The following is a 27069-nucleotide window of genomic DNA, read 5'->3' as shown; positions in this document are numbered from 1 at the left end:
TGTTATGCATTAATTTAAATAATTATCTGTGAAATGCTACTTGTCTTTCTGTGTGTTTTTTTTTCTTCAGTTGGCTGTTCACCACCTTGATTTGTCACAGAGTGCAAAACTTTTGAGCTACACGCCAAACAGTTTTAAAGTGCAAAAGTCATCAAAGAGATATTAAAAAGAAAGATGTTATCACTATAAAAGATTCATTCTCATGTGACTAAGGGACCACATCAAACGTGTGTTAAACTACCAAACAAGTAGTGTGACAAGTAGCCCTTATGGGAACAGTTTACTTGAAGAGAACTAGATTAAATGAAAAAATCTAGTGACACCATAGAATGACAGATATCTTATCAATATAGAAATTGTAAACCTTCCTTTTTAGTGTTAGTACAGTGATGGAACATTTTGTCAGGCATAGTTCTTTTGGCCCCAGACTTTGATGGTAACTTGCAGCCAAAGACTAAGTCCAGGCTTTAACTGCTGAATTTTTAATACTATGAGTTAGCAGACTGAATTCTTAATACTATGTAACATGAAGCTTGAAAGCAGTGATGATATTATTTGAATAATATTTTACACTGTTTTAATGGAAACTTAGACATCCTTATAATATGGCTATTGCTGCTGTTGATGAGCTCAGCTACTACAAAATAAATATGTAGGCATGAAGAAAAAAAGATGTAGAATATTAATGATGCTGGTTTTATTTAAAAAGTTCCAAGAAAAAAATTCAGAGGCATTGCTTTCAGTACACCTTCATATGGAAGGGGCTCCAAATTGTGACAGTATTGTGCAAAGGATACATAGCTACTCACCACATAGAGGAGAAGATGAGTCACAGGCAGGCACAACAAAAACACTGCGATACATTTGAGCTTACAGCCAAAAGACCTACTTCTAAAGTAGAAAATGCACACATGCGCTTGCCCCCCCCCCCCCCCCCCCCAAACACACACACACACACACACACACACACACACACACACACACAGAGGCACGATCACTGTCTTTGGCTGCTGAGGCCAGACTGCATACAGCATCTGATAGGATAAGCAATCTGTGGGTGGCAGGGGTAAGCATGAGGTTGAGATGGGGTGAGGGCGGTATAGCAGAGTACGGATGGATGAACATGTAGTGGTGATTGTAGGAGCGTGTAGACATGTGATACGGAGAGGTTAGATGTGCTAGGTGCAGCCAGGAGGTTTGAGAGGGTGGGATGGGGGGATGGGGGAGGGGGTGCAAGGGAGTGGTAAAGGAGACAAGTAGAGGAGATAAAAAAGAGTAGTGGGGTGTGCTCACGGAATAGAAAGCTTTGTAGTACTGGAGAGTGAGCAGGGAAGGTGATAGGTAGGTGAAAGATGGGACGAGCAAAGATTGAGGCCAGGGTGCAATGGGAACACAGGCTATATTGTAAGGAGCATTCCCACCCGCACAGTTCAGAAAAGTTGGTGTTGGTATAAAGGATCCAGATGATGCAGGTTTTCAAGCAGTCACTGAACTGAAGCTTGTTGGGTTGGGCAGCAATTTCAACATCAGAACGGTACAGTTGTCTCTTGGCTGCAGTTGGACGGTGGCCATTCATGCGGAGAGCGAGCTTGCTTATTTCCACGCAGAAAGCAGCATAGAGGTGTGACTTAGTTCTTAGATCACATGATGGCTTTCACAGGTAGCCCTGCCTTTGACTGGATAAAAGATGCCTGTGATTGGACTGAAGTAGGCGGTGGTGGTGGGATGTATGGTACAGGTCTTGCATCTAGGTCTGTTGTAGGGATATGAGCTGTGATCCAAGGGTTTGGGAGAAGGGCTGTGGTTGGGATGGATAAGGATTGTTGCTGGATGGAGGAATACAACTGTGAGAGGATAGGTAGAGGTAGTGGGTAAGATATTCCTCATTTCAGGATATGGCGAGAGGTAGTTGAAACCCTGGGAGAGAATATGATGCAGTTGCTCTAGTCCTAGTTGAGATTGAGTCACAAGGGTAGTGCTCCTTTGTGGCCAGATGGTGGGAATATGGAAAGTGGTAAATGACTGAAGAGGCAAAGCATGAGAGATCTGTTTTTGTATGTTGTTAGGAGGTAATTTTGGTCTGTGTGCAGTTTGTTCATGATCAGTTGATGATTGGGGCAGTGGCTGTTGGGAACAGCCCCACATTATGGCTGCCGAGGGGAGAGGAGTGGTGACGGAATGGTAGCATCGGCTGCTTGTAGCAGTGCTGGCACCACTACCTGCATTTTGCGCCTAATATGAACTGGGTGGAATATTAGGAACTCCCATATTTGAAATCCCTCTCCCACACCCTCATGTCGATGTCTGCTAGGTTTGTCAACTTCAAGAAGTTCACAAGCTAGTGAAAACAGTTTCTTGCATGAAACTTCCTGACAAATTAAAAGTGTGTACTAGACTGGGTTCCCTGGTTCGAGTCCCGGTCTGGAACACAGTTTTAATCTGTCAGGAAGTTTCAAATCAGCACCCACCCACTGCAGAATGAATATTCTTTCTAGTTTCTTGAACTTTATTGCAAGTAATTGCTGAATTATTCATTTTGTGAGAAATTTTCTAAAACTTAGAAAAATAGGCTGTGTTCAGTACTGGTGCAAAAATATCAGTGTCGAGAAAGAGAATGGGACAAAGACAGATGGGCCAAAACAAAGGTACCAGTGGAGCCACTAAACACACATAACTGGCACCACCAGTCAAGGAAGTGTGAAATGAATTTACTAATCAATTTGTTTCATAAGAAGATAAAGTATAATGATAATACAGACATCTTTAAATTTTAGCTGATTTTTTTAATGCTACTGTAAACATAAATGCATTACATTTGTTATAAAAATAGTAAATACTACTTGCAAAACTTGAAGGTAATTAAAACACTGTCTCTTGGTGGCATACTGTGCCTCATTTTTTATTTACTGTTATCGAATATTTGATTATGCGATAGACAAGAGATGTATCAGCTGAAGACATGAAGACAAAAGATGTTTGAAATTTGCATATGACATCCTCATAGATTTTAATTAAAATGAAGTTCTCTGATTTTAGATAATTGAATAGTGTCTCTTATTAATATCAGTATGTCATCTAATGTATTTTTCTGTTATTTTCTTATTTTTTTATTTTCATATGTCATCATGATTTTTATTCATTAATAATAAAGCAACAACAGTGGCAACTGCTCTTGGTTTTTAAGAATAACTACAGTTCTGCAACAAGTACTTGTAGCAGGTTCCTGAAATAAACTTGCCCCAATGACTTGAAAAAGTAAACTTGAATAAGTTTTTATTCTAATGTAAACACCACAGCAAGGGCTTACAGATGTTGCTTGCATGTGGACACCAAGCCTTCCGTAATACTTCGCATCTAGCAGCAGCTTCACATTGAGTTCTTCCAAGTAGTGCCAATTTTCTCTGCTTCTGGTAGCACTAGTGAAATGGTCAAATTATTGTGGCCAAACTGTAGGCCTCATTTAGACTCTTGAAATATTTTAAGAGGGGCTGCTAATTACTACAGATGCAATAGCCATGGGCGGTTGTGGTGTATGGAAGGGACTTCTTGGTATGTAATGCATGAGGGAGGTGGCATCAGTAGTGATGAGCAGGGCACTATATGGTAAAGGAACAGGAACTGTGGAGAGTCGTTGAAGAAAACGGTTGGTGTCTCTCGTATAGAAGGGTACGTTTTGCATAATAGTCTGAAGGTGTTGGTCCATGAGAGCATAGATTCTCTCCGAGTGGGCATAGTAATCAGCCACAATGGGGTATCCTACATGGTTGGGTGTATGGACTTAGGAGGCATCTAGAAGGTAGGAATACAGGGGGTGGTAGGGATGAGGAGAGAGAGAGACTTAGGGGGGAAGTTCTGGGATGGACGCAAGGATTTGAGGAGATCCTGTTGGATTTCTGGGATGGGATCACTGTAGCAGGGTTTGTAGGTGACCCAACCTGACAGCAGGTGTGATCTTCTGCCATGTAATTCCCGTAATAAAACCATTGACCACATGCCTCAGCAGCCAGGTTCAGTTCGCGCGTGTGTGTGTGTGTGTGTGTGTGTGTGTGTGTGTGTGTGTGTGTGTGTGTATTTTCTACTTGAAAAGAAGGCCTTTTGGCTGAAAGCTCAAATGTATAGTCATCATTTTGCTGTGCCTGTCTGCAGCTCAGTGTCACCTCAATATGGTGAGTAACAGTTTATTCTTTTCATAATATTGTTGTTATTCCATCTTGGATTTTCCATTGATTGTACATGCAAATTCTGTTATCTGATCGTGCCACAACTCTTTGGTTACCATTTCATTCACATCTTGTCACCAGTCTGCACACATTTTACCTGCTGTGCTCACTGCTCGCTCACAGTTTTTGTGGACATGGGGAATATGTTCATTCTTCTCGCTTTCAGTTATGTGCTTTGTGCAATCCCATTTGTCTGTCTGCTAAACTTTTATATAGTCCATCACAAATCTTGGATGGAAGATATTCCAGTATTTAGGCAGCTCAGTAGTGCATTGCCTGTTTTCATAGTAGCTAGGTTTTTTTTTTTGTCTTAATATACAAGATGTTCCAGAAGGATCACAAAATATTTCAGGGCATGTTAATACAGACTAATTAAAATAAAACATTACACGTAAAATGTGTCCTATTTCATTGGTTACTTAGATACAGCTGTTTGAAAGTAACTAAAACAAACTACCCACAGAAGATATTAAGCAAATGCAAATGATTGAATTCAGAGTTGGTTTTCATAAATTTTACTTACGACTTCAATGCACTTTCGAATTGCCTTGAAAAAACCATTTGTTTCTCTACTGATATCACCCAGACACGCTTTTATGAGGGTAGCACTCTTCACAATTTGAACAATTAACTAATACTTTTTGTTTAATTTTTCTTTGAAGAGTTAAGCTGTCAGCCACACCTCGGGCAAAAATATGAAGATTTAAGGTCTGAGGATTTTGGTGTCCAAGAAATGAGGTCATTCCTATGAATCCATCTTCTGCAGATTGTCAGGTTTAGATGATGACACCAGATGACTACAGCATCTTGCTGGAAGAACATACCCGTCCTTCAGACAGAGGAATGTCATCCAGTAATGGCAGAAGCTTGTTTTTAAGAAAGTCTAGATAACAGATGCTGTGGCAGCATGACAGATGCATATCAATTTATACAGTCATACCACACCAAACATTTACAGAGAAGAGTTTTTGAAATGTGATTCTAAAAAGGCATGTGGGTTTTTGTTGGAACACCAGTCTGAATTACGGGTGTTATTGAGACTGTCACGAGTGAAAGTAGCTTCATCTGTAAACAGTATGAGTGGGAGCACTGAGCAATTTGCAATCAGCAAATAACAAAAGTCCAATCATCTATCATCTCCTTCTTGAAGCTATTTAATCTATGGCAAATAATCAGAGCAGAGGCTATGCATGTGTAATGTCCAACATATTATTGTACGTGTAGAAATTCTGAATGTGTTTGTTTGATGTACATTCAGAAGAAATGTGACTTCTGGGCTGTATGCCAGTCCCGTGCAGTTCAGTGAAAACATGAGTAAACACCTTGTATCTAGTACTTGTCGACAGTGTTCTCTGCATACAGCTGCAGCATCTCCGTTACAAAACATGTACACAATATCATATCAGCATACTCAGCATTTGTAAATACATGTGGCATGCTAAATATTAAATAAAATTGGCCACAAATCACAATAACAGTTCAGAAATTCAATTATGTAATCTCAAGTACGACCTCACAACTTGAACTTAAAAACAAAAATTGATTGCCGATAAATACACCCAAAGCAACTGGAATACTAGCACTTGAAAAACTCATTTCTGTACACTGTTGAATCTCTGTAACTATTAAAAATTAGACCCATGTTATATACCAGGTGTACCAGTATGAAATGAGCATACAAATGTATCGATAGGGAACATTTGTTGTGAACGAGCCTTAATTGTTTTTTGTTTGGTTGGTATGACATCTGTCAAAGATATTTAGTATACATCAAGTCATAGAACAAACAACATCATATGTTTTCATCGTGTTAACAATGTCGAATTTTGTACTAGAAAGTGATGATTTGCGGTAAGCATTAATGTTTTCTTTCCATTTGAAAAAAAGTGCTGCAGAGTCACATCGAATGCTTGTCGAGGCATATGGTGATCATGCTCTATTTGAAGCAACATGCAAAAGATGGTTTCAATGGTTCAGAAATAATGATTTTGATGTAAGAAATGAAGAATGTGGAAGACCACCAAAAAAGTTCGAAGATGCCGAATTGCAAGCAATATTGGATGAAGATGATACTTTGAGGCAGAAGCAAATGACAGTAATGCTAAATGTTGCACAACAAACAATTTCTGACCGTTTGAAAGCCATGGGAAAGATTCAAAAGTGTGGAAAATGGGTGCCACATGAATTGAATGAAAGGCAGATGGAAAACTGAAAAATCATTTATCAAATTTTGCTTCAAAGACATGAAAGAAAATCAACTTTGCATCGAATTGTTACTGGCAATGAAAAATGGATTTATTTTAAGAATCCTAAACGGGAAAAATTGTGGGTTAATCTGGGACAACCATCAACATCGACTGCAAAACCAGATCGATTTGGCAAGAAGACAATGCTGTGTGTTTGGTGGGATCAGAAAGGTGTGGTGTGTCATGGGCTTCTAAATCCCGGTGAAACTGTGAATACTAATCGCTACAGACAACAAATGATCAATTTGAACTATGCATTGATCAAAAAAAGACCAGAATGGGCCAGAAGACATGACAAAGTAATTTTTTTACACGACAATGCACCTGCACACAAAGCAAAACTGGTTCAGGATACAATCAAAACACTTGGCTGGGAGCTGCTACCCCACCCGCCGTATTCACCAGACTTGGCCCCTTCTGACTATCATTTGTTTTCATCAATGCGACACACATTGGCTGAGGAACACTTCGATTCCTCCAAAGAAGATGAACATTTCTGTTGGCGTGGTCTCCACAAATTGCCAGAACGATGGTCAAAATGTATAGAAAGCAATGGTCAGTACATTGAATAAAGTGTTTTTACTTTTCTATTAAAAATTAGTGTTTCATTTTCACAAAAAAATGCTAATTTCATACCGGTACATCTGGTAGAATGCTTTGATGAATTAATTTATGTTACCATCTCCCAAAATGTTGACTAGTTCTCCTGAAACAACCAATAGAGCAAGGTGACACAGTGATTAGTACACTGGATTCATATTCAGGGGATGGTGGTTCAAATATGTGTCTGGCCATCCAGATTTAAGTTTTCTGTGATTTCCCTAAATGGCTCCAGGCAAATTTCAGAATGGTTCCTCTGAAATGACATGACGGACTTCCTTTCTCATCCATGAAATTTTCTTGCTTGTGCTCCATCTCTGATAACCTTAATGTTGACATTACATTAAACCCCAATCTTCCTTTGTGAAACACCGTGCATAAAGTAATCTAAAAGTTATATTCATAATTATTGGTAGAAGTAGATTTGCACTAGGCATAATTGGTTGTTGTTATACTTTACAGAAGTATCTTGCAATGCCCATCTTGCTTATTAATATATAATTTTACTTGTTGCACATCAATGAAGGCTCTCCTTCATTACAGTGTTTATGGACCACAATGTGTGAATGAATGGGAAATATTGTGAAAGTAGACTGTAGCTTTAACTGTGTTTGTGAGTACAGGGATGTTGATTTTAGTTATTTATTGTGCCATTTACTGTAAAACTTATTCCCTAATAAAAAGTTATATGATGAAATCTTTAAGTTATGTCTCTTGTTCCATGATATTGTGAAAAGAATAGATAGCTGCTCATCATAAACATGACACATTGGGTTACAGACAGGTGCAACAAAGAGACGGTTACACATTGAGCCTTCTTCAGAGAAGAACACACACAGTCACACATACCTCATGCACACATGACTGCTGTCTGTGGGCCATGCAGCTATAATGCAACTCTCACATTGAACGAAATCAGAGTGGGGTGGGGAAGCCAGAGGAATAGCAAGGGACAGGTTGGAGGGGGGGGGGGGGGGGAGAGAAGTACTGTCTGGAAGAGAGTGCAGGGACTAGATGGCAGGCAGACAAGGCTGTCAGCTGCAGTGCTGGGAAGCTGGGAAGTGGGAGGGGGGGGAGGGGGGAGGGGGGGGGGGAGAGGAAGACAGAGGCCAGGCCACCTGTGAAATCAGCCATGTGTGATATCAGTTCTACTGCAATCATTTCACAGCATATTGTATTGGTATGACTACCAATTAGTTGTCCACCAGGTTGAACAGCCACTGCCAAACTATGGCCAAGAGCAAAGTGGACCATCCTGTGGCATAACATGCAGCTGAACATAACATGCTTGATTTCAATGGCTGCTTCACAGCCCGGGCCATCTGGATCTTCCTCTCCATCTTCAGCTTTCTGAAATGTGCAGATGGGCATTACTGTTGCTACACAAACTCTGCTCTCAAAATCATACCAGCTTCAACCTGCTGTAATGTACTGTCTCCACACCCTCCATTCAACAGTTTCTGCTCACTCTGTCCTATCACCTGCTTCCGGTTCATGATCCATCACCCCATGGTGCATTACTTTCTGCCAATGTGCCCAATGATCCTTACCCTCTCCCTCCTGCCCCTCTCCCCCACAGCTTCCCAATGCTGCAATTGGCAGTCTAATCATGATGCCATGTAGTTCCTGCACACTCTATCAGACAGTGCTCTTCTCTCTCCCCACCCCTCCTCTTTCCCCACCCTACACCTTATTGTTGCTGTTATTCAACATGAGAGTTGTATTGTTGCTGCAACATCTTGAGATAGAGGTCATGTATGCATAATGTGTGTGTGTGTGTGTGTGTGTGTGTGTGTGTGTGTGTGTGTGAGACCTTGTCCTTTTTTTCCTTTTCTGAAGAAGGTTTTGGATGAAAGCTCAATGTGTAATAGCCTTTTCACTTTGCCTGTCTGAAACTCAGTGTGTCATTTCTATATTGAGAGTAGCAATCTACCTTTTTCATAATATTGTTGGTACTCCATCCTGGACTTTCCTTTGTTATATCTTGCTCCATAATTGTTGATACAGCTGTTACTTTAGTATTTACTAATGTTTTTCTTGATGTGTATAATAGATGTGCTTACACTGTAACTTTGTAAGCAGCACTTTACAGTGAACCTAGTCACCCCCCCCCCCTTTTTTTCCCTCCCCCTTATGGTCCTCTTTGTAGTTTGAAAATTCGATACATGTTTTGTGGCTATGATTCCCAAAAAACAATTCTACAGGGCTATTACAAATGATTGAAGCGATTTCATAAATTCACTGTAGCTCCATTCATTGACATATGGTCACGACACACTACAGATACGTAGAAAAACTCATAAAGTTTTGTTCGGCTGAAGCCACACTTCAGGTTTCTGCCGCCAGAGCGCTCGAGAGCGCAGTGAGACAAAATGGCGACAGGAGCCGAGAAAGCGTATGTCGTGCTTGAAATGCACTCACATCAGTCAGTCATAACAGTGCAACGACACTTCAGGACGAAGTTCAACAAAGATCCACCAACTGCTAACTCCATTCGGTGATGGTATGCGCAGTTTAAAGCTTCTGGATGCCTCTGTAAGGGGAAATCAACGGGTCGGCCTGCAGTGAGCGAAGAAACGGTTGAACGCGTGCGGGCAAGTTTCACGCATAGTGATGTGAAAGATTCAGTGTTTAAACCTCCTCTACCAAGAAACGTGCCAGAACTGCGAGCTCGCATCAACAATGCTTTCAAACTCATTGATGGGGACATGCTGCACCGAGTGTGGGAGGAACTTGATTATCGGCTTGATGTCTGCCGAATCACTAAAGGGGCAAATATCGAACATTTGTGAAAGCCTAAAAAAACTTTTTGAGTTTTTGTATGTGTGTGCAAAGCATTGTGAAAATATCTCAAATAATAAAGTTATTGTAGAGCTGTGAAATCGCTTCAATCATTTGTAATGGCCCTGTACAATTCTATAGCTCAAGACTGAGAGTACATAGTATGTAACTGTGGAAACATGCTGAAGACAATCTCATTCTTAAATTGTGTGTTCATCATTCCATTCAACTGATAGTCATTATTCATCGTTGGCAATTTTATACCTGTAAAATGACACAGGAAATTATTATATACATTTAAGTTGACAGAATTGTGTTCCTGAGCTAAGTTAATGAGATTACTTTCATTGAGGTCTGTGTTACGTTATGACATTTTGACCCACTGTGAAAGTCATTGTTGGTCCCATTTGCTTTTTCTTTCTGTGACTACAACATTGGTGCGATGTAAGTAACACATGGTGAAGTGGAGTGTTTTTTAATTTTTATATTAGTGAACATTGTGTTTTTAATACATTCCCCAAAACATTTCAGTTGCAACAATTTTTTAATTTGTATTCCAGATTCAGTGTGGCGGAGCTCATTGGCAAGCCAAGATGAGCTTCAGGAGGTCATACAGTTGTTGTCTGTGCAACCTCAACAGGCAACACAACTGCATCATCCAAGTATGCACATGCCAGGTATAGTAAGATTCTAATAATTTGATCCTGTAGTAATAAACTTCAGTGTTTTACCAGCTGAAAAGATGTAAACCATATTTTCAGTTAGTATAGTAACAGGCCAAATTTTGCACTGTATTTGGCTAAATTATTTTAATGATTGTCTCCATCTAGTGGTTATTGTTGTTGGCTGCTGATGCATAGTTGTTGGATTATTTGTGAACATCTCTGATTATTCTGGGGTAGCAACATTGATACTCCATTTGACAAAGTGGTATCAAATAGGACGACATGTGCTAAGTGGGAACAACGGACATTTGTTTTTATGTCATATTGATACACTATGCTATTGCACTTCGTTGTGATAAACTTTCATTTTCAAGTATGCTGAGTTAAAAGCTTGCTCTATCTGTTGTTGAGATTTCATTGTAGCACTAAATGTTCAGCATCATACTCTTCACAGAATAAGAAAAGATTGTTCTCACTTGTCTTCTCATTCAATTTATGGCGACTGACTTACCTACTAGGCTTGTCATAGATGGATTTCAGGTTTTTAGCAGCAGCTGTTTTAAAGTGTTACATGGAAAATTTGTTCAGGAATTAAAGTTGATTCAGTTTTAAGTTGTCATCATCAAGAGTTAGGTTATTATTAAAACATGTCTGCTTACAGTGTATGGTTATTAGATCTGTATCGAATTCTCTCTACATTTGCTTGATGTGTCATTGCAAAGAAAAAGAGAGGACACTCTGTCTTGCTCCATATATTATGGTTTCTTTCTCTGCCATCCATAAATGGAATCTGTGCTATTATTAGTCCTGTTTTATTTTCGTAGCGTGTTTTGGCATTATGCGTTCTGAAGAATATCTGTGGATTCAAACCTTAATAATTTTCTTGGGTTGTTCTAGGTGACTTGTTGTGAGATATAAATTTTTTGTAGATTGTCTGATAGTTAAGATTTTCAACATTGGCGATACACTCCCCCATGAGGCAAATGCTCAAATCTCCTGTGAGGCAACTAAGCCTGTAGCAGTTGTGCTGCCCTTCTTTTCACGTGGTTTATGTCTCCTGTACATGAATTCCACATTTTTGAGTGTTATTCCACTAGAAGCCATATACATCTCTTATAAGAAATACTTTTCATAGACGAACTGAACTTTTCTAATGACTTACAATTGAAACTGTATGATTGTTGCATTTCATACCACCACACATTTTTATTCCATATATTGGTATGAGTAGTAATTATTAATCAGTAATCTTATGGCCAATCTTTATTCATAAGGAATTACAAAATTCTAGATTTACTACATTAAGAACTATTCATTAGCCTTTGTATAGGATTGAAATTTATCAAAATTTGACTGATTATTGACAAAATTTGATCCAGCATTTCCTCAAAGATTGTTGTCATCTGCAAAAAGTCAGATTGAAATCAATACAGTCATAGAAGTTATTAATGTGCAACATAAACAGAGAAGGCCATATCACTCTCCCTAGGACACACATGGAATTAATTAACTTATGCACTTAATGTGGGCGACTGTTGGCTGATAATAGTGTGATTGATTCTGCATTGGCAAGGAATACTCATTTTATTCATAAACCTGCCTAATATTCTATACAAATCCATTATCAACCAGATAACACTGTCGTATGTCAACCTTTTCATTGATAACACTTAACTTCATTTATCCTAAATTCAGAAATTTCTTCCCCATTCATTTCACCATCAGTACTTCCACATTAATAACTGCCATCTGTTCCACACCAAAAAGTGCCTCCAACATAGCCAGACACATGTGGATGTACTCTGCTAGCTCTGCTTGCAGCAGAGTGTACATAGCCTCCCAGTATAGTGTCCCCCACTTTCTATACCAAATTCATATGGTACATGAGGGGAAAAATTATTGGTACTTTTCTGTATGAGCCTGACTTTATCTAATGTTATCATTGTGACCATGGCACAGGTGGATACTGTCCCTGCAACGTATCCTGCTTTTCCACAACCTCCAGACCTGACTGTCATAGTCCTTGCCCCCCTACCTGTCTTTTGAGAGAAAAATAGACATTATCTTCTCCACTGTCAGTGTTCCTTCTGACAGTGCCCTAACCTGCCACTGCACACCCATACATGTTCCGACATAGCATAATCTCTCCTAATTCCCTCCAGTTCCAATTTAGCGTAATCTCTCCTAATTCCCTCCAGTTCCAACATAGTGTAATCTCTCCTAATCCCCTCCAGTTTCATTTCTCCATCTCCTCACTCAACACCCCTTCCATTTCCCAATTGCCAATCCTAGCCAAGATCGCTACTCGCCCCAGTCAGGTGGAAGCATTGTGAGACAACTGTGTGTCAGGTGGAAGCATTGTGAGACAACTGTGTGTCAGGTGGAAGCATTGTGAGACAACTGTGTGTGTGTGTGTGTGTGTGTGTGTGTGTGTGTGTGTGTGTTTATTAGCAATGAAAAATAACTTACTTTATCCAAAAGCTAAGCAATTTTCCGTCTTTTGTACATGCCTTTCCACTGCTCAGCACCTCCTGTATTTGGTGAGTAGGGATCTATCCTTGTTTACATATTATTTTCTTTATTAGGTGTTGATGTGGTATTGAATTAAAAGTTTGTAGATAGTCAAGAAGCACTGAAGCCAACTGGCTTCCCCTGTCCATACAGTTCATACAATATAACAGATAAACACTGCAAGTAGATGCCCATGGTCATTGTTTATAAAATCTGTGCTATAATCATAGAAAACCATGTCAGAGCTCAGGTTATGTGCTAGAATACGGCTACAAATAGAAATAGGTGATACAGAATGGTAATTCTTAGACTCAAGTTGAGCTGTGTTTGTAGATTTGCATGGTTTTTACTCTCGTGGAAACATGGCCATTAAATAATTTTGCAAGGAATATACAGTAAATCGTGATCAAAAGTGGAGTTAACTCAGATTTCTGCATTGAACCAGACAGACTATTAAGCACTGTGACCTTGTTAAATTTTAGAAATGTCAGTAGGTTTTCAACACTATATGCATTGATTGTTATATGACTCATCTTTGCAGTTGTACTTTAGATGAACAATGGCAGTATTCCATGATTTTCCTTTGTGCGAAAATTGCAAATGGAATTCAACGTTTCAACTATAGTTATGCTATTGTGCCCTGTGCCATCAACAAATATTGTTTATTAATAGTTCTGCTACTGAAAGGCTTTACTTGTGACAAGGATATCGTATGTTTTTGGGGTAGGCCCTATGACGGGATTTTACTGTGGTACTTACTAAAGGTTTCAGGCATTGCCCCACTAATAATCAGATTCATTTTTATTAAATATTGCCTAGTTTCCTTTTTTTAGTTCACATTGTGTCTATTGTGGAGCAGGTACATACCTGCTTGTTCTTCAAGGTACATATTTTGATAGAACTTGATCAGAAATTCATTTGATCGTCATCCAAACTTTCTTGACACGTTCGTTGCCTGAAGTAAGTGATTCTGCTTCCTACTGCAGAGATAAGGTGATTTCCTCCTCCTTTAATACACTGAGTGTGTAGACTTTTCTATATGTCTCTGTAATCCGTAGTTCCTTGAAGATTATTATTTTTACAACTCCATCACTTCCCCATATAGGATGAGAGGGTAATCTTATTGGGACCTATGTAAAATGCAATACAGTTAGAAATCTGTCTGATTGATGTCTGACAAGTGAGTGTTGATGATTAAGTAAAAATTTGGGTGCTGACCAGTGTTGGCTAAGGCATACACCAGCACATTTATTATGACCCCTGGTGCTGCTGTGCTTTGCTATCACCAGGTATAACACCACCTTCTCTGTGTCTGGTTGAATGTACAATATGTTAACTATTTACTAGTGGTCGCCTTTAATAATAGCTATGCGCTAGACTTGTTAGTCAGTTTCGACTTGCTTTCTTGCTGTGCTCAGTAACTTCTTTTCCGAAGTGCGAGTGCTTCACTGGAAGAGAGCATGGTAACTGCCATCTTTAGCTATGTAAATTAATTTCAATAGCAACTATGGTTTAAGCACTGTATTTTCTCCCATAAACTTACACAATTACAACTCACAACCATATAACAATAACTGTTAATCTGTACATTCATCCAAAATCAGCCAATCTCTTTTGTGTCTTTACTACTATTGACATTCTTGGAGTGGTCTGCTTGTGTATTCTATGGCTTCCCCTCCAAAACACCTTCAGCTGGTGGCAGCATGGAATAGCATTCTCCAACAGCAAGTGGAGATGTCTGCTCACTGCTCAGGCTGCACATACAAGTAGCACCTTATCTCACTTGACGATGTATGAAGAGACATTTCTTGTTGGTGTACTGTTCTTACAAATCCATCTAAGCTATATATAATTTCTGTATTTCATTCACACGGCTGTCTTCCATAATTTGAAGAGCCTAACTGTTTGCTATGGCCTTTCCCATGGAAATGTTAGGGAACACCACAGTTTTTGTACTTGTGCTATAATCCATTCATCATAAGAATAAACCTGATGTAAACAAACACAAACGTGATGATTGGTCAGAAGCTGTAGCACACATACACTGGTGTTGTTACGCTGTTCGAAGTAGGTCCTACTAATGTATTAGATATCTTGAAGGTGGCAGGGGTTAAATACAGAGAGCGAAAGGCTATTTACAATTTGTACAGAAACCAGGTGGCAGTTATCACAGTCAAGGGGCATGAAAGTGAAGCAGTGGTTAGGAAGGGAGTGAGGCAGGGTTGTAGCCTATCCCCGATGTTATTCAATCTGTATATTTAGCAGGCAGTAAAGGAAACAAAAGAAAAATTTGGAGTAGGTATTAAAGTCCATGGAGAAGAAATAAAAACTTTAAGGTTCGCCGATGACATTGTAATTCTGTAAGAGACAGCAAAGGACCTGGAAGAGCAGTTGAATGGAATGGACAGTGTCTTGAAAGGAGAATATTAGATGAACACCAACAAAAGCAAAACGAGGATAATGGAATGTAGTCAAGTTAACTCGTGTGATGCTGAGGAAATTTGTTTAGAAAATTAGACACTTAAAGTAGTAAAGGAGTTTTGCTATTTGGGGAGCAAAATAACTGATGATGGTTGAAGTAGGGAGGATATAAATTGTAGACTGTCAATGGCAAAGAAAGCGTTTCTGAAGAAGAGAAATTTGTTAACATCGAGTATAGATTTAAGTGTCAGGAAGTCTTTTCTGAAAGTATTTGTATGGAGTGTAGCCATGTATGGAAGTGAAACGTGGACGATAAATAGTTTAGACAGAAAGACAATAGAAGCTTTCGAAATGTGGTGCTACAGAAGAATGTTGAAGATTAGATGGGTAGATCACATAAGTAATGAGGAGGTATTGAATAGAATTGGGGAGAAGATAAATTTGTGGCACAACTTGACTAGAAGAAGGGATCGGTTGGTAGGACATATTCTGAGACATCAAGGGATCACCAATTTAGTATTGGACGGTGGCACGGAGGGTAAAAATCGTAGAGGGAGACCAAGAGATGAATACACTAAACAGATTCGGAAGGATGTATGTTGCAGTAGGTACTGGGAGATGAAGATGCTTGCACAGGATAGAGTAGCATGGAGAGCTGCATCAAACCAGTCTCTGGACTGAAGACCACAACAACAACAAGTTACTTTAAATGAAACTTTAAGATACGCAAATGTATTAACAGCCATCAGCTATTTCCTTAATCACGCTTCGTCCACGTAGTTTTTATTTAAAAAACCGTGTACAATCACAGCCTCTGCAGTGTTGTGCTCTGATTGTCATGATGTTAATGTGCAGTATGAAAATGGCTGAGGTTGCTTTCTGATCTGCAGTGAAACACGCACATGGAACATGGTTAAAAAGTGCTGAAAAATAGGCTGTTCTTAATGTTTTTCATAAATTTATGGAGGTAATCGGCTTTGAAGGTTACCCAGCATTTTATATAGTGTAGTTGATAAATAATCACAAACTGCATGTGCAGCACAGTCGGTAGCATAGTGGGATGTGAACGAATTGCGGTTTTTCGTGTATTGACGCAAATCTCCCCAGTGTCATTTTTTTTCTCATTCACTTTGAAATACCTACATCTCGTAATTATAAAACTCGTCATAATTTTTTATGAATAATGCTCGTCTTCTTGTTTATAATTACATATCGGGTGCGAAATTCCTGTTTCCATTTCCAATACACATGCTTAATGCAACTATCATACTGCAACTAATGCACGCAGCTATTTCAAACATCACTGCCGAATGCTGGCAGTAAGTAATATCTTCAGTGGCTTCAGTATTTAACTACACGGTGAAATCCTTCAGTACTCTCTTGTGTTACACACAGCTTATTCAGAAAAATTACCCTGTGGTTAAGTCAGGAATTTTCATCATCCTTGTTTTTAATTAAAATAGTACATTAGCTCAAAATGATAATGTATTGCAGTTTTCATCTAGTCATTTAAGGAGCATATTGTTGAAGATTTGCAGTGTATTATTTCATTCTGTTTAAAAATTAAATGACATTCCAAGCTATATTGCTCCTCTACTCGTCTCTTTTTACATGTGAACTGCAGCTGGCCATGTCACTGCAGGCTAGCTGTACCAGCTGACTGGCCAGTGCCATTCAAGTGTTAAATGCACTGGTAAAGCCATTGTCCCATATTATCGCTAAGTCGATGTGTGCATGACCCACAGCACAACACGTACCCTTATTATTGTACTTGACAGTACTCGAGACAGCTTGTCTGCAGTCCCACATGAAACGGAAATCCAATGAGGTTCCAGCAAAAGTGGAAGAATACGTAGTGCAATGTTTACATCAGGTTTATTCTTATGATGAACGGATCTGTCATGGAGCTGGAGTGTGAATTACTTTTCTTACAGCATTTTACATCTGATAAACATGTTCCGGGAAAATCAGGAATACAGAAGTCGCTGAGGAATGAAATAAATAGGAAGTGCAGGGAAGCTAAGACGAAATGGATGCAGGAAAAATGTGAAGACATCGAAAAAGATATGATTGTCAGAAGAACAGACTCAGCATACAGGAAAGGCAAAACAACCTTTGGTGATTTTAAAAGCAACAGTGGTAACATTACGAGTGCAACGGGAATTCCACTGTTAAATGCAGAGGAGAGAGCAGATAGGTGGAAAGAATACATTGAAAGCCTCTATGAGGTTGAAGATTTGTCTGATGTGATAGAAGAAGAAACAGGAGTCGATTTAGAAGAGATAGGGGATCCAGTATTAGAATCGGAATTTAAAAGAGCTTTGGAGGACTTACGGTCAAATAAGGCAGAAGGGATAGATAACATTCCATCAGAATTTCTAAAATCATTGGGGGAAGTGACAACAAAATGACTATTCACGTTGGTGTGTAGAATATATGAGTCTGGCGATATACCATCTGACTTTCGGAAAAGCATCATCCACACAATTCCGAAGACGGCAAGAGCTGACAAGTGCAAGAATTATCGCACAATCAGCTTAACAGCTCATGCATCGAAGCTGCTTACAAGAATAATATACAGAAGAATGGAAAAGAAAATTGAGAATGCGCTAGGTGATGATCAGTTTGGCTTTAGGAAAAGTAAAGGGACGAGAGAGGCAATTCTTACATTACGGCTAATAATGGAAGCAAGGCTAAAGAAAAATCAAGACACTTTCATAGGATTTGTCGACCTGGAAAAAGTGTTCGACAATATGAAATGGTGCAAGCTGTTCGAGATTCGGAAAAAGGTAGAGGTAAGCTATAGGGAGAGACGGGTCATATACAATATGTACAACAACCAAGAGGGAATAATAAGAGTGGACGATCAAGAACGAAGTGCTTGTATTAAGAAGGGTGTAAGACAAGGCTGTAGCCTTTCGCCCCTACTCTTCAATCTGTACATCGAGGAAGCAATGACGGAAATAAAAGAAAGGTTCAGGAGTGGAATTAAAATACAAGCTGAAAGGATATCAATGATATGATTCGTTGATGACATTGCTATCCTGAGTGAAAGTGAAGAAGAATTAAATGGTCTGCTGAACGGAATGAACAGTCTAATGAGTACACAGTATGGTTTGAGAGTAAATCGGAGAAAGACGAAGGTAATGAGAAGTAGTAGAAATGAGAACAGCGAGAAACTTAACATCAGGATTGATGGTCACGAAGTCAATGAAGCTACCTAGGTAGTAAAATAACCAATGACAGACGGAGCAAGGAGGACATCAAAAGCAGACTCGCTATGGCAAAAAAGGCATTTCTGGCCAAGAGAAGTCTACTAATATCAAATACCGGCCTTAATTTGAGGAAGAAATTTCTGAGGATGTACGTCTGGAGTACAGCATTGTATGGTAGTGAAACATGGACTGTGGGAAAACTGGAACAGAAGAGAATCGAAGCATTTGAGATGTGGTGCTACAGACGAATGTTGAAAATTAGGTGGACTAATAAGGTAAGGAATGAGGAGGTTCTACGCAGAATCGGAGAGGAAAGGAATATGTGGAAAACACTGATAAGGAGACGGGACAGGATGATAGGACATCTGCTAAGACATGAGGGAATGACTTCCATGGTACTAGAGGGAGCGGTAGAGGGCAAAAACTGTAGAGGAAGACAGAGATTGGAATACGTCAGGCAAATAATTGAGGATGTAGGTTGCAAGTGCTACTCTGAGATGAAGAGGTTAGCACAGGAAAGGAATTCGTGGCGGGCCGCATCAAACCAGTCAGTAGACTGATGAAAAAAAAAAAAGGCTCTACCCATTAATATTTCTCTCTCTTGTCGTGGGATGTAGCAGGTTTTCCAATAAGTGCAGTGTGTCTCACAGGCTTAGTTTCAATTTCAGTGGAAAATGGCACCTTGGACATATTGGTTAAGGGGATGAGTGTAATACCCCGAGTTCACCCTGACCCATGTCTTCCCTGTAAAGTGCCCCTAGTCCCACTACCATTGACATGCTTCTCACAGCCAAATGGATGAGTAATGGTAGAGCTTATAGTTTCTGTAGAGGAGATGATATCCACAGGGGGGGATAGTCCTTGAATTATATTTAGTATCTTGCTCCCACCATACTCATTTGCAGCAGCTTCCAGTTGCTTCACAGTAATCAGGATAATTTCCAGTTGCTTATGAATAGGAGTTAACTTATCTCTAGCCCACAATCGGCATTCACAGTGGGGCTGCTTTGTGCCTGGTGCAGTGTTTTACAGATCAGTAAGCAAATAACTTTAAGCATGCTGTTCCTCTTTTAATTTAATTTCTGGATATGGTATGCTACATGAATTACAAGTTTGCTTTAAAAATTGAAGTGACTTTTACTCAACAAAGAGATTTCTGTTTTATCAAGAGAAAAATGTGGGATAAAATTTACTGGTTCCATTAAGCTACATGGAAACAACTTGAAAATAGTGAAAATGTATGATTAATGCAGACAGTATACACACATGTTGAAAGGAAAAACTAATTTTAGCATGACAAGATAGTTATACAGGGTGTTACGAAAAGGTACAGCCAAACTTTCAGGAAACACTCCTCACACACAAATAAAGAAAATATGTTATGTGGACATGTGTCCAGAAACGCTTAATTTCCATGTTAGAGCTCATTTTACTTTCGTCAGTATGTTCTTCCACCTACGCTCAATGGAGCACGTTATCATGATTTCATACGGGATACTCTACCTGTGCTGCTAGAACATGTGCCTTTACAAGTTCGACACAAAATGTGGTTCATGCACGATGGAGCTCCTGCACATTTCAGTCGAAGTGTTCGTACGCTTCTCAACAAGAGATCCGGTGACCGATGGATTGGTAGAGGCGGAACAATTCCATGGCCTCCACGCTCTCCTGACCTCAACCCTCTTGACTTTCATTTATGGGGGCATTTGAAAGCTCTTGTCTACGCAACCCCGGTACCAAATGTAGAGACTCTTCGTGCTCGTATTGTGGACGGCTGTGATACAATACGCCATTCTTCAGGGCTGCATCAGCGCATCAGGGATTCCATGCGACTGAAGGTGGATGTGTGTATCCTCACTAACGGAGGACATTTTGAACATTTCCTGTAACAAAGTGTTTGAAGTCACGCAGGTACGTTCTGTTGCTGTGTGTTTCCATTCCATGATTAATGTGATTTGAAGAGAAGTAATAAAATGAGCTCTAACATGGAAAGTAAGCATTTTCGGACACATGTCCACATAACATATTTTCTTTCTTTGTGTGTGAGGAATGTTTCCTGAAAGTTTGCCGTACCTTTTTGTAACACCCTGTATTATACACTTCAGTGACTGTAACTTGCAGGAATCAATTTGCTATGAGACATGTTATACATGACACTCATAACTTTTGATAATTTTCAAAAATGTCCATTTATGATGGGTTAAGCTAAAATGCTTTTAAGTTGTGTAGTCTATGAAAATAAGAAATAAACAAGATAGAATAATATACTAATGTGCAATGCATCATAAATTCAAGCCATATTTCCAGAGAGATTAAAATAGGCAATTATTAAATCATTTGTTAAAAGAAGACAGATGAGATTTCAATAAAATCTGTTTAATTGCTGATACAATTTTTGGAATATTTTGAGAAAATAATTTACTCTGGAATGACTTCATGTTTAAGTAGTAATGTATAAACAGTAAATCATAATTTGAGTTTCAGAAAGATTAATCAACTGATAATGCTGTTTGCATATTCTCTCCATCTTTTACAAAAGTTAAATAATGAAATAGCACCAGTTCACCTTTTAATGAGCTATCCAACACATTTGAATATTTAAATCACATATTGTTACAAAACCAGACCTTTTAGGGAATTAACAGTGTTCCTAATGAATGGCTCTTGATACACTTTTTGAAAATCACTGCAGAAGAAAGACTTTTCTGACTGTGCAGAAATAATTAATGGTGTTCTACAAAGTTCACTCTCAAGTCCATTGTTTTTCTCATATTTGTAAACAAACTTCTGTTAGTTGCATGTCAACCAGAATTAGTTTTTTTTATGAATGATACAAATATTACGAAAAGCTCTAATGGACACTTGAAACAGAGAAAATTGTAAACAATCTGCGTGGAAGGGTTATTGAAAGGCAAACAGAACCTCCAAACTTTTGCAGTGTACATTTACAACTCACTTGCTTATCATTACTGATCTATTACTTTCTTGGTGAAACACTACTGTACACACTTCTCACTAGTCAATATACATTACATTTTCTAGCTTGCTTCAAAGTGATATTGAAATGATATGTCTGACTGGCAGTGCAGGATGTAAATTCAGTGAAAACCTTCACTGCTTATATATATCCTTGGCTTTTAAAGACTGAAGAGCTCTATTACAGTCTTTTATTCCTTTCTCAGCTTGATCTCAAAATCACCTGGTTGGATTTAAAGGGGGGGGGGGTGTTGAATTAGAATGATGGTGGCTTACATTCTCTAAATTGTATATGTGTATTTATTTTAGTTTGTCACATTTTCTTTCAAATCCATCCAGAGTATACATGAGCACATTGTTCAAAAAAGAAAAAAACCTCTGCGGAGATTGTAGATCCCAAATACATCAAAAAGGTAAAACAGATTGGTGTAGGCTAAGGTAAAAAGAAAAACATGAAATAGATACACACTATGGACAAATGAATGTGTTCATGGGTGAGAAGAGAGCTGTGGATAACAACTTGAGGCTGTGGGAAATGAAAATGTAAGAGAAAATTGTACTGTGGGTTGTACAATGGTTCTATGGTGCGGCGACATCTATTTGCACCAAGCAAGGTGGCGCAGTGGCTAGCTCACTGGGCTTGCATTCGGGAGGATGACGGTTCAATCCTGCATCCGGCCACCCTGATTTACGTTTTCCATGACTTCCCTAAATCGTTTCTTTGATAGGGGATGGTGACTTCCTTCCCTAATCCGAAGAGATGGATGCCCTTTTCTGGGCTCCTCTCCCAAACAACCCAACCCAACCCTTTATTTGCATGTTTGCAATCATTGTGTGTGGCTAAACGAAGTTACCTCATGAATATCCCATCAACCCAAAAAGTTGTGGGACTGGATTAATAAAAAATTGAGTAAAGTTAAGATGTGTTCTACATAGTCTCCCTCCATTGGACTACAATGGTCAGAACATTCCCAAACAATGTGAGACTGTCAAAACAAGTCTGTCTTTGAGATCTTGTTCAACTCACACATCACATTGCCTTGAATGTCACCTTTGTCGTTAAAACATTGATCCTACATTTTGTCATTTTTTGGTAGGTTTTTATTGATAACACCAATTCTTGTCACTTCTGATGATTCTTTCCAGAAAATTCATCATGTCACAACAGTGTCCATACATAGTTGTTTTTATTTAGGAGTTGAGGTGTGCGAGTCAAACTTTGCGCACACTTTCCTCTTCTTCAAAACATGCTGGAGAATGACTTTAACACTTGATTTAGAGATGATGCGCCACTGAAATTTGTATCTCTGTGATATTCACACACTATGACTGCACATCCACTACTTAACACTGCCTGCTCACAACCAACTAGTTGAATGCACATCTGTTGTTTACAGTTATTAGTTCAAGCTGCCATGTAGTTACTGTGTTGATGTTGCTTGTATGCCAGGAATAAAATTAGTCTCTGATCTTTTTGGATGGATGATGTATCATCTGAAATGATGAGTGGAATGATTTTTGGAAAAAAGGTGATAGATTTAAAGATAAAATGAGGTAATTTGCTGCCTAAATGATGCTGAATTCTAGCTAAGATGCTACCCATCCTTCCACATTGATTTTCATATCTTCAGACTCTGCCAATCCCTATCCTTGAGTAACCTGATAGTTGAGAAACAAATCTTTTTGGCACAGACATCCCTGAAACACCTCTGCTCCTTTGGCAAAATACTGTTACCATGCAACCCCAACTACCTACATCCTATCCCCCAGACTGAAACCCTCTGTCTCCACCATCTGGAAGAACACTCCAGAAACCATGCACCACCTCCAAAATTAAAATTATTCGAATTTACTGACATCATATTCCCCCATTGTAGTATCACTGCTCATCAATATCTGTTCTATTCCCCTCTCCCATGAACTCACTTTCCAACCGCTCACAGCACTGAGATCCTATGTTTTGTCTGCCATAATCTCCAAAACTCCCTCCCAGCATCCTACAAAATACAGAACCCAAACAAATCCAAAGCACTGTTGTCTACCTTTCTACCAAAAACTTCAATCCTATACAAGTTTCAGTCCTACTCAAAGGTCTCACCTTTATTCTAATACTCAAGTCCAATTATTTAAACTAATCAGAGACCCATTATGCTTCTCTTGATGCATACAGTGGAAGCACTTTTTTGCCAATGGTCACTCGAACCAAACCAACACAAACCAAACATTCAGCCTTGCCTCTGCCAATTCATACCTCCGTCTGACCATGTCCCTCCCCTACTCCTACCTAACCATCCCTTGCTTACCTTCCAGGAGTTCCTTACCTCCAACTTCATCTCACCTTCCTTTCTGAAACCCCTTCCTGAAAACACAAACTTCTCAACAGAGAAAAGAAAAGCCATCCACAACCTCGAGGCAGACCCCCGATATAATCTTCCTCCCTGCAGACTAATGCTCCATGAACAACATCGATTATCTCACAGAAGACATCTATCTGTGTGGCTCTCTTCCACCTACAAGCCCTACAGTACTGTTCCCATCCCAAAAGTCGAGCATGATCTAGAATCCCTACTCAAATGCTTATGACTCATCCCAGATTCTCCCTTCAAATCCAAATCCCTTCTCACCCCAATCACACCAGTTATTCGTGCTTCCCAAAATTCATAAAACCAACAATCCTGGTCTTGGACACACCATTGTAGAAGTTGTCTTTTGTTGACCAACACCTCCAATCAATTGCCCCTCGCCTAGCTTCTCATGTCAAGGACAGGAATCACTTCCTTCATTAACTCTCAACCATCCCATTATGTCACTATATGGATACCTTTCCAGCACTGTTGACTCCGCCTCCCTATACACCAACATCCTTATATCCATGACCTTACCCTTATTGAATACTACCTCTCCCAAAGTCATGTTGATTCCAGACTGTCACCTCATTCCTTATAGATTAACAAACTACATCCTTATACTTCTCTTTTGAGGGAAAGATAAACATAAAAAAATACATGGCACAGCTATGGGCACCCACATGCACCCTCCTATGTCAATTTGTTTGTGGGCCATGTAAAAGAAACTTTCTCACACCACTTGTCTGCTACAGGTTTATTGATGATATCTTCATGATCTGGACCCAGGCCCAAGAAACTCTAACGTCATTCCTCCACAGACACAACACTTTTTCTCCCACTCGTTTCACCAGTTACTCACCAGCCTAGTGTGCCACATTCCTGGATGTTGACATCTGTCTCTCTGATGGCTCTGTGCAAACCTCCGACCCCATCAAATTTAGTGGACATCAACAGTACCTGCATTTTGATAGGTGTCATCCCTCCCAAACCAAAAATGTGTACCATGTAACCTGACCATGCATGGGCAGTACATCTGCTTTGACAAGGAATCCCTTGCTTAATATGGTCTTACTACGCCTTCACAGGCAGTAATTACTGCCCTCCTACCCAACCCTAGTCCACGAACAGATTTTCTGTGTTACGTCCACACAAACTCCCCTAATTCTTCAGCTGCACTCACAAACTTGCTGCAACAGAGTATCCCCCTCACCACCATTTCCCCATACCGGAACAACTTAACCACATAATTTTCCAGGACTTCACCTACTTAACATAGTTCCTGGAAAAAGAGGAATATTCTGCCCACAGTCCTTCCCATCCCTATGTAAATGGTTTGCCATTGTCGCATAAGTCATCCTCCACTTTGCCAGGGGGTCTCGCACCTCTTTTATGAGTACATGCTTGGCCAACACAGAGTTCCGGCCATTGCGGCACTACTTCCCTTTCCGCACTGCAGATCCATCCTTCTCCTTTTCTCATTCCTCTTCGCCCCCCCCCCCCCCCCCTCCCCTCCCTGCCCCTTCCTTCTTGATGGTTGGTCTTGTTGGTGCAGATCAGGCTTGGAGTCGGTTTATGATTTTGGACACACTATTATTATTGTTATTTCTTTCCTTTCTCAGATGTTATGTCTGGTTAAAAATGGAAAGTGACGCGGACCTTGATCAAGCGTGACTTCCTTTTAACTGTATGGTATATGTTACATTGCATTTAGAAACTTTCGTGTAATTGAACATGTATCAATAATTACAGATTTCTGTAGTTGTATATATACGTTTGGATGTAGCTGTATTGCGTTGATGTACTGGTGGATATTGTGTGGTATGACTCCTGTAGTTGATAGTATAATTGGTATAATGTCAACTGTATCCTGATGCCACATGTCCTTGACTTCCTCAGCCAGTTGGATGTATTTTTCAATTTTTTCTCCTGTTTTCTTCTGTATATTTTTTGTATTGGGTATGGATATTTCGATTAGTTGTGTTAATTTCTTCTTTTTATTGGTGAGTATGATGTCAGGTTTGTTATGTGGTGTTGTTTTATCTGTTATGATGGTTCTGTTCCAGTATAATTTGTATTCATCATTCTCCAGTACATTTTGTGGTGCATACTACTTGTATGTGGGAACGTGTTGTTTTATTAGTTTATGTTATGTGGCAAGTTGTTGATGTATTATTTTTGCTACATTTTCATGTCTTCTGGGGTATACTGTATTTGCTAGTATTGTACATCCGCTTGTGATGTGATCCACTGTTTCTATTTGTTGTTTGCAAAATCTGCATTTATCTGTTGTGGTATTGAGATCTTTAATAATATGCTTGCTGTAATATCTGGTGTTTATTGTTTGATCCTGTATTGCAATCTTGAATCCTTCCGTCTCACTGTATATATTGCCTTTTCTTAGCCATGTATTGGATGCGTCTTGATCGATGTGTGGCTGTGTTAGATGATACGGGTGCTTGCCATGTAGTGTTTTCTTTTACCAATTTACTTTCTTTGTATCTGTTGACGTTATGTGATCTAAAGGGCTGTAGAAGTGGTTATGAAATTGCAGTGGTGTAGCCGATGTATTTATATGAGTGATTGCTTTGTGTATTTTGCTAGTTTCTGCTCGTTCTATAAAGAATTTTCTTAAATTGTCTTCCTGTCCATAATGTAGGTTTTTTATGTTGATAAATCCCCTTCCTCCTTCCTTTCTGCTTAATGTGAATCTTTCTGTTGCTGAATGTATGTGATGCATTCTATATTTATGGCATTGTGATTGTGTAAGTGTATTGAGTGCTTCTAGGTCTGTGTTACTCCATTTCACTACTCCAAATGAGTAGGTCAATATTGGTATAGCATATGTATTTATAGCTTTTGTCTTGTTTCTTGCTGTCAATTCTGTTTTCGGTATTTTTGTTAGTCTTTGTATATATCTTTCTTTTAGTTCTTCTTTAATATTTGTGTTATCTATTCCTATTTTATGTCTGTATCCTAGATATTTACAGGCATCTGTTTTTTCCATCGCTTCTCTGCAGTCGCTGTGGTTATCCAATATGTAATCTTCTTGTTTAGTGTGTTTTCCTTTGACTATGCTATTTTTCTTA

The 27069-nt window shown here is 39.3% G+C and overlaps 1 protein-coding gene across 5 annotated transcripts in view; it reads left to right on the top strand.

The window, feature by feature from the left end:
- The window catches only part of LOC126187940 (uncharacterized), a 257980-nt gene that overhangs the window by 113467 nt on the left and 117444 nt on the right, over nucleotides 1-27069 (top strand). For all 5 annotated transcript variants that reach the window (XR_007537812.1, XM_049929307.1, XM_049929306.1 and 2 more), the window contains one exon: nucleotides 10408-10524. Coding sequence is in view for 4 of the 5 variants with exons in the window: in XM_049929307.1 (XP_049785264.1) it covers nucleotides 10408-10524 (117 nt within the window). In the remaining variant the exon portion in view is untranslated. The remainder of the gene's footprint in view (nucleotides 1-10407; nucleotides 10525-27069) is intronic.

The sequence above is a fragment of the Schistocerca cancellata genome, chromosome 5 (genome assembly GCF_023864275.1).
Source record: "Schistocerca cancellata isolate TAMUIC-IGC-003103 chromosome 5, iqSchCanc2.1, whole genome shotgun sequence".
Taxonomy (NCBI): Eukaryota; Metazoa; Arthropoda; class Insecta; order Orthoptera; family Acrididae; genus Schistocerca; species Schistocerca cancellata.
This window is presented reverse-complemented; position numbering and strand designations above follow the sequence as displayed.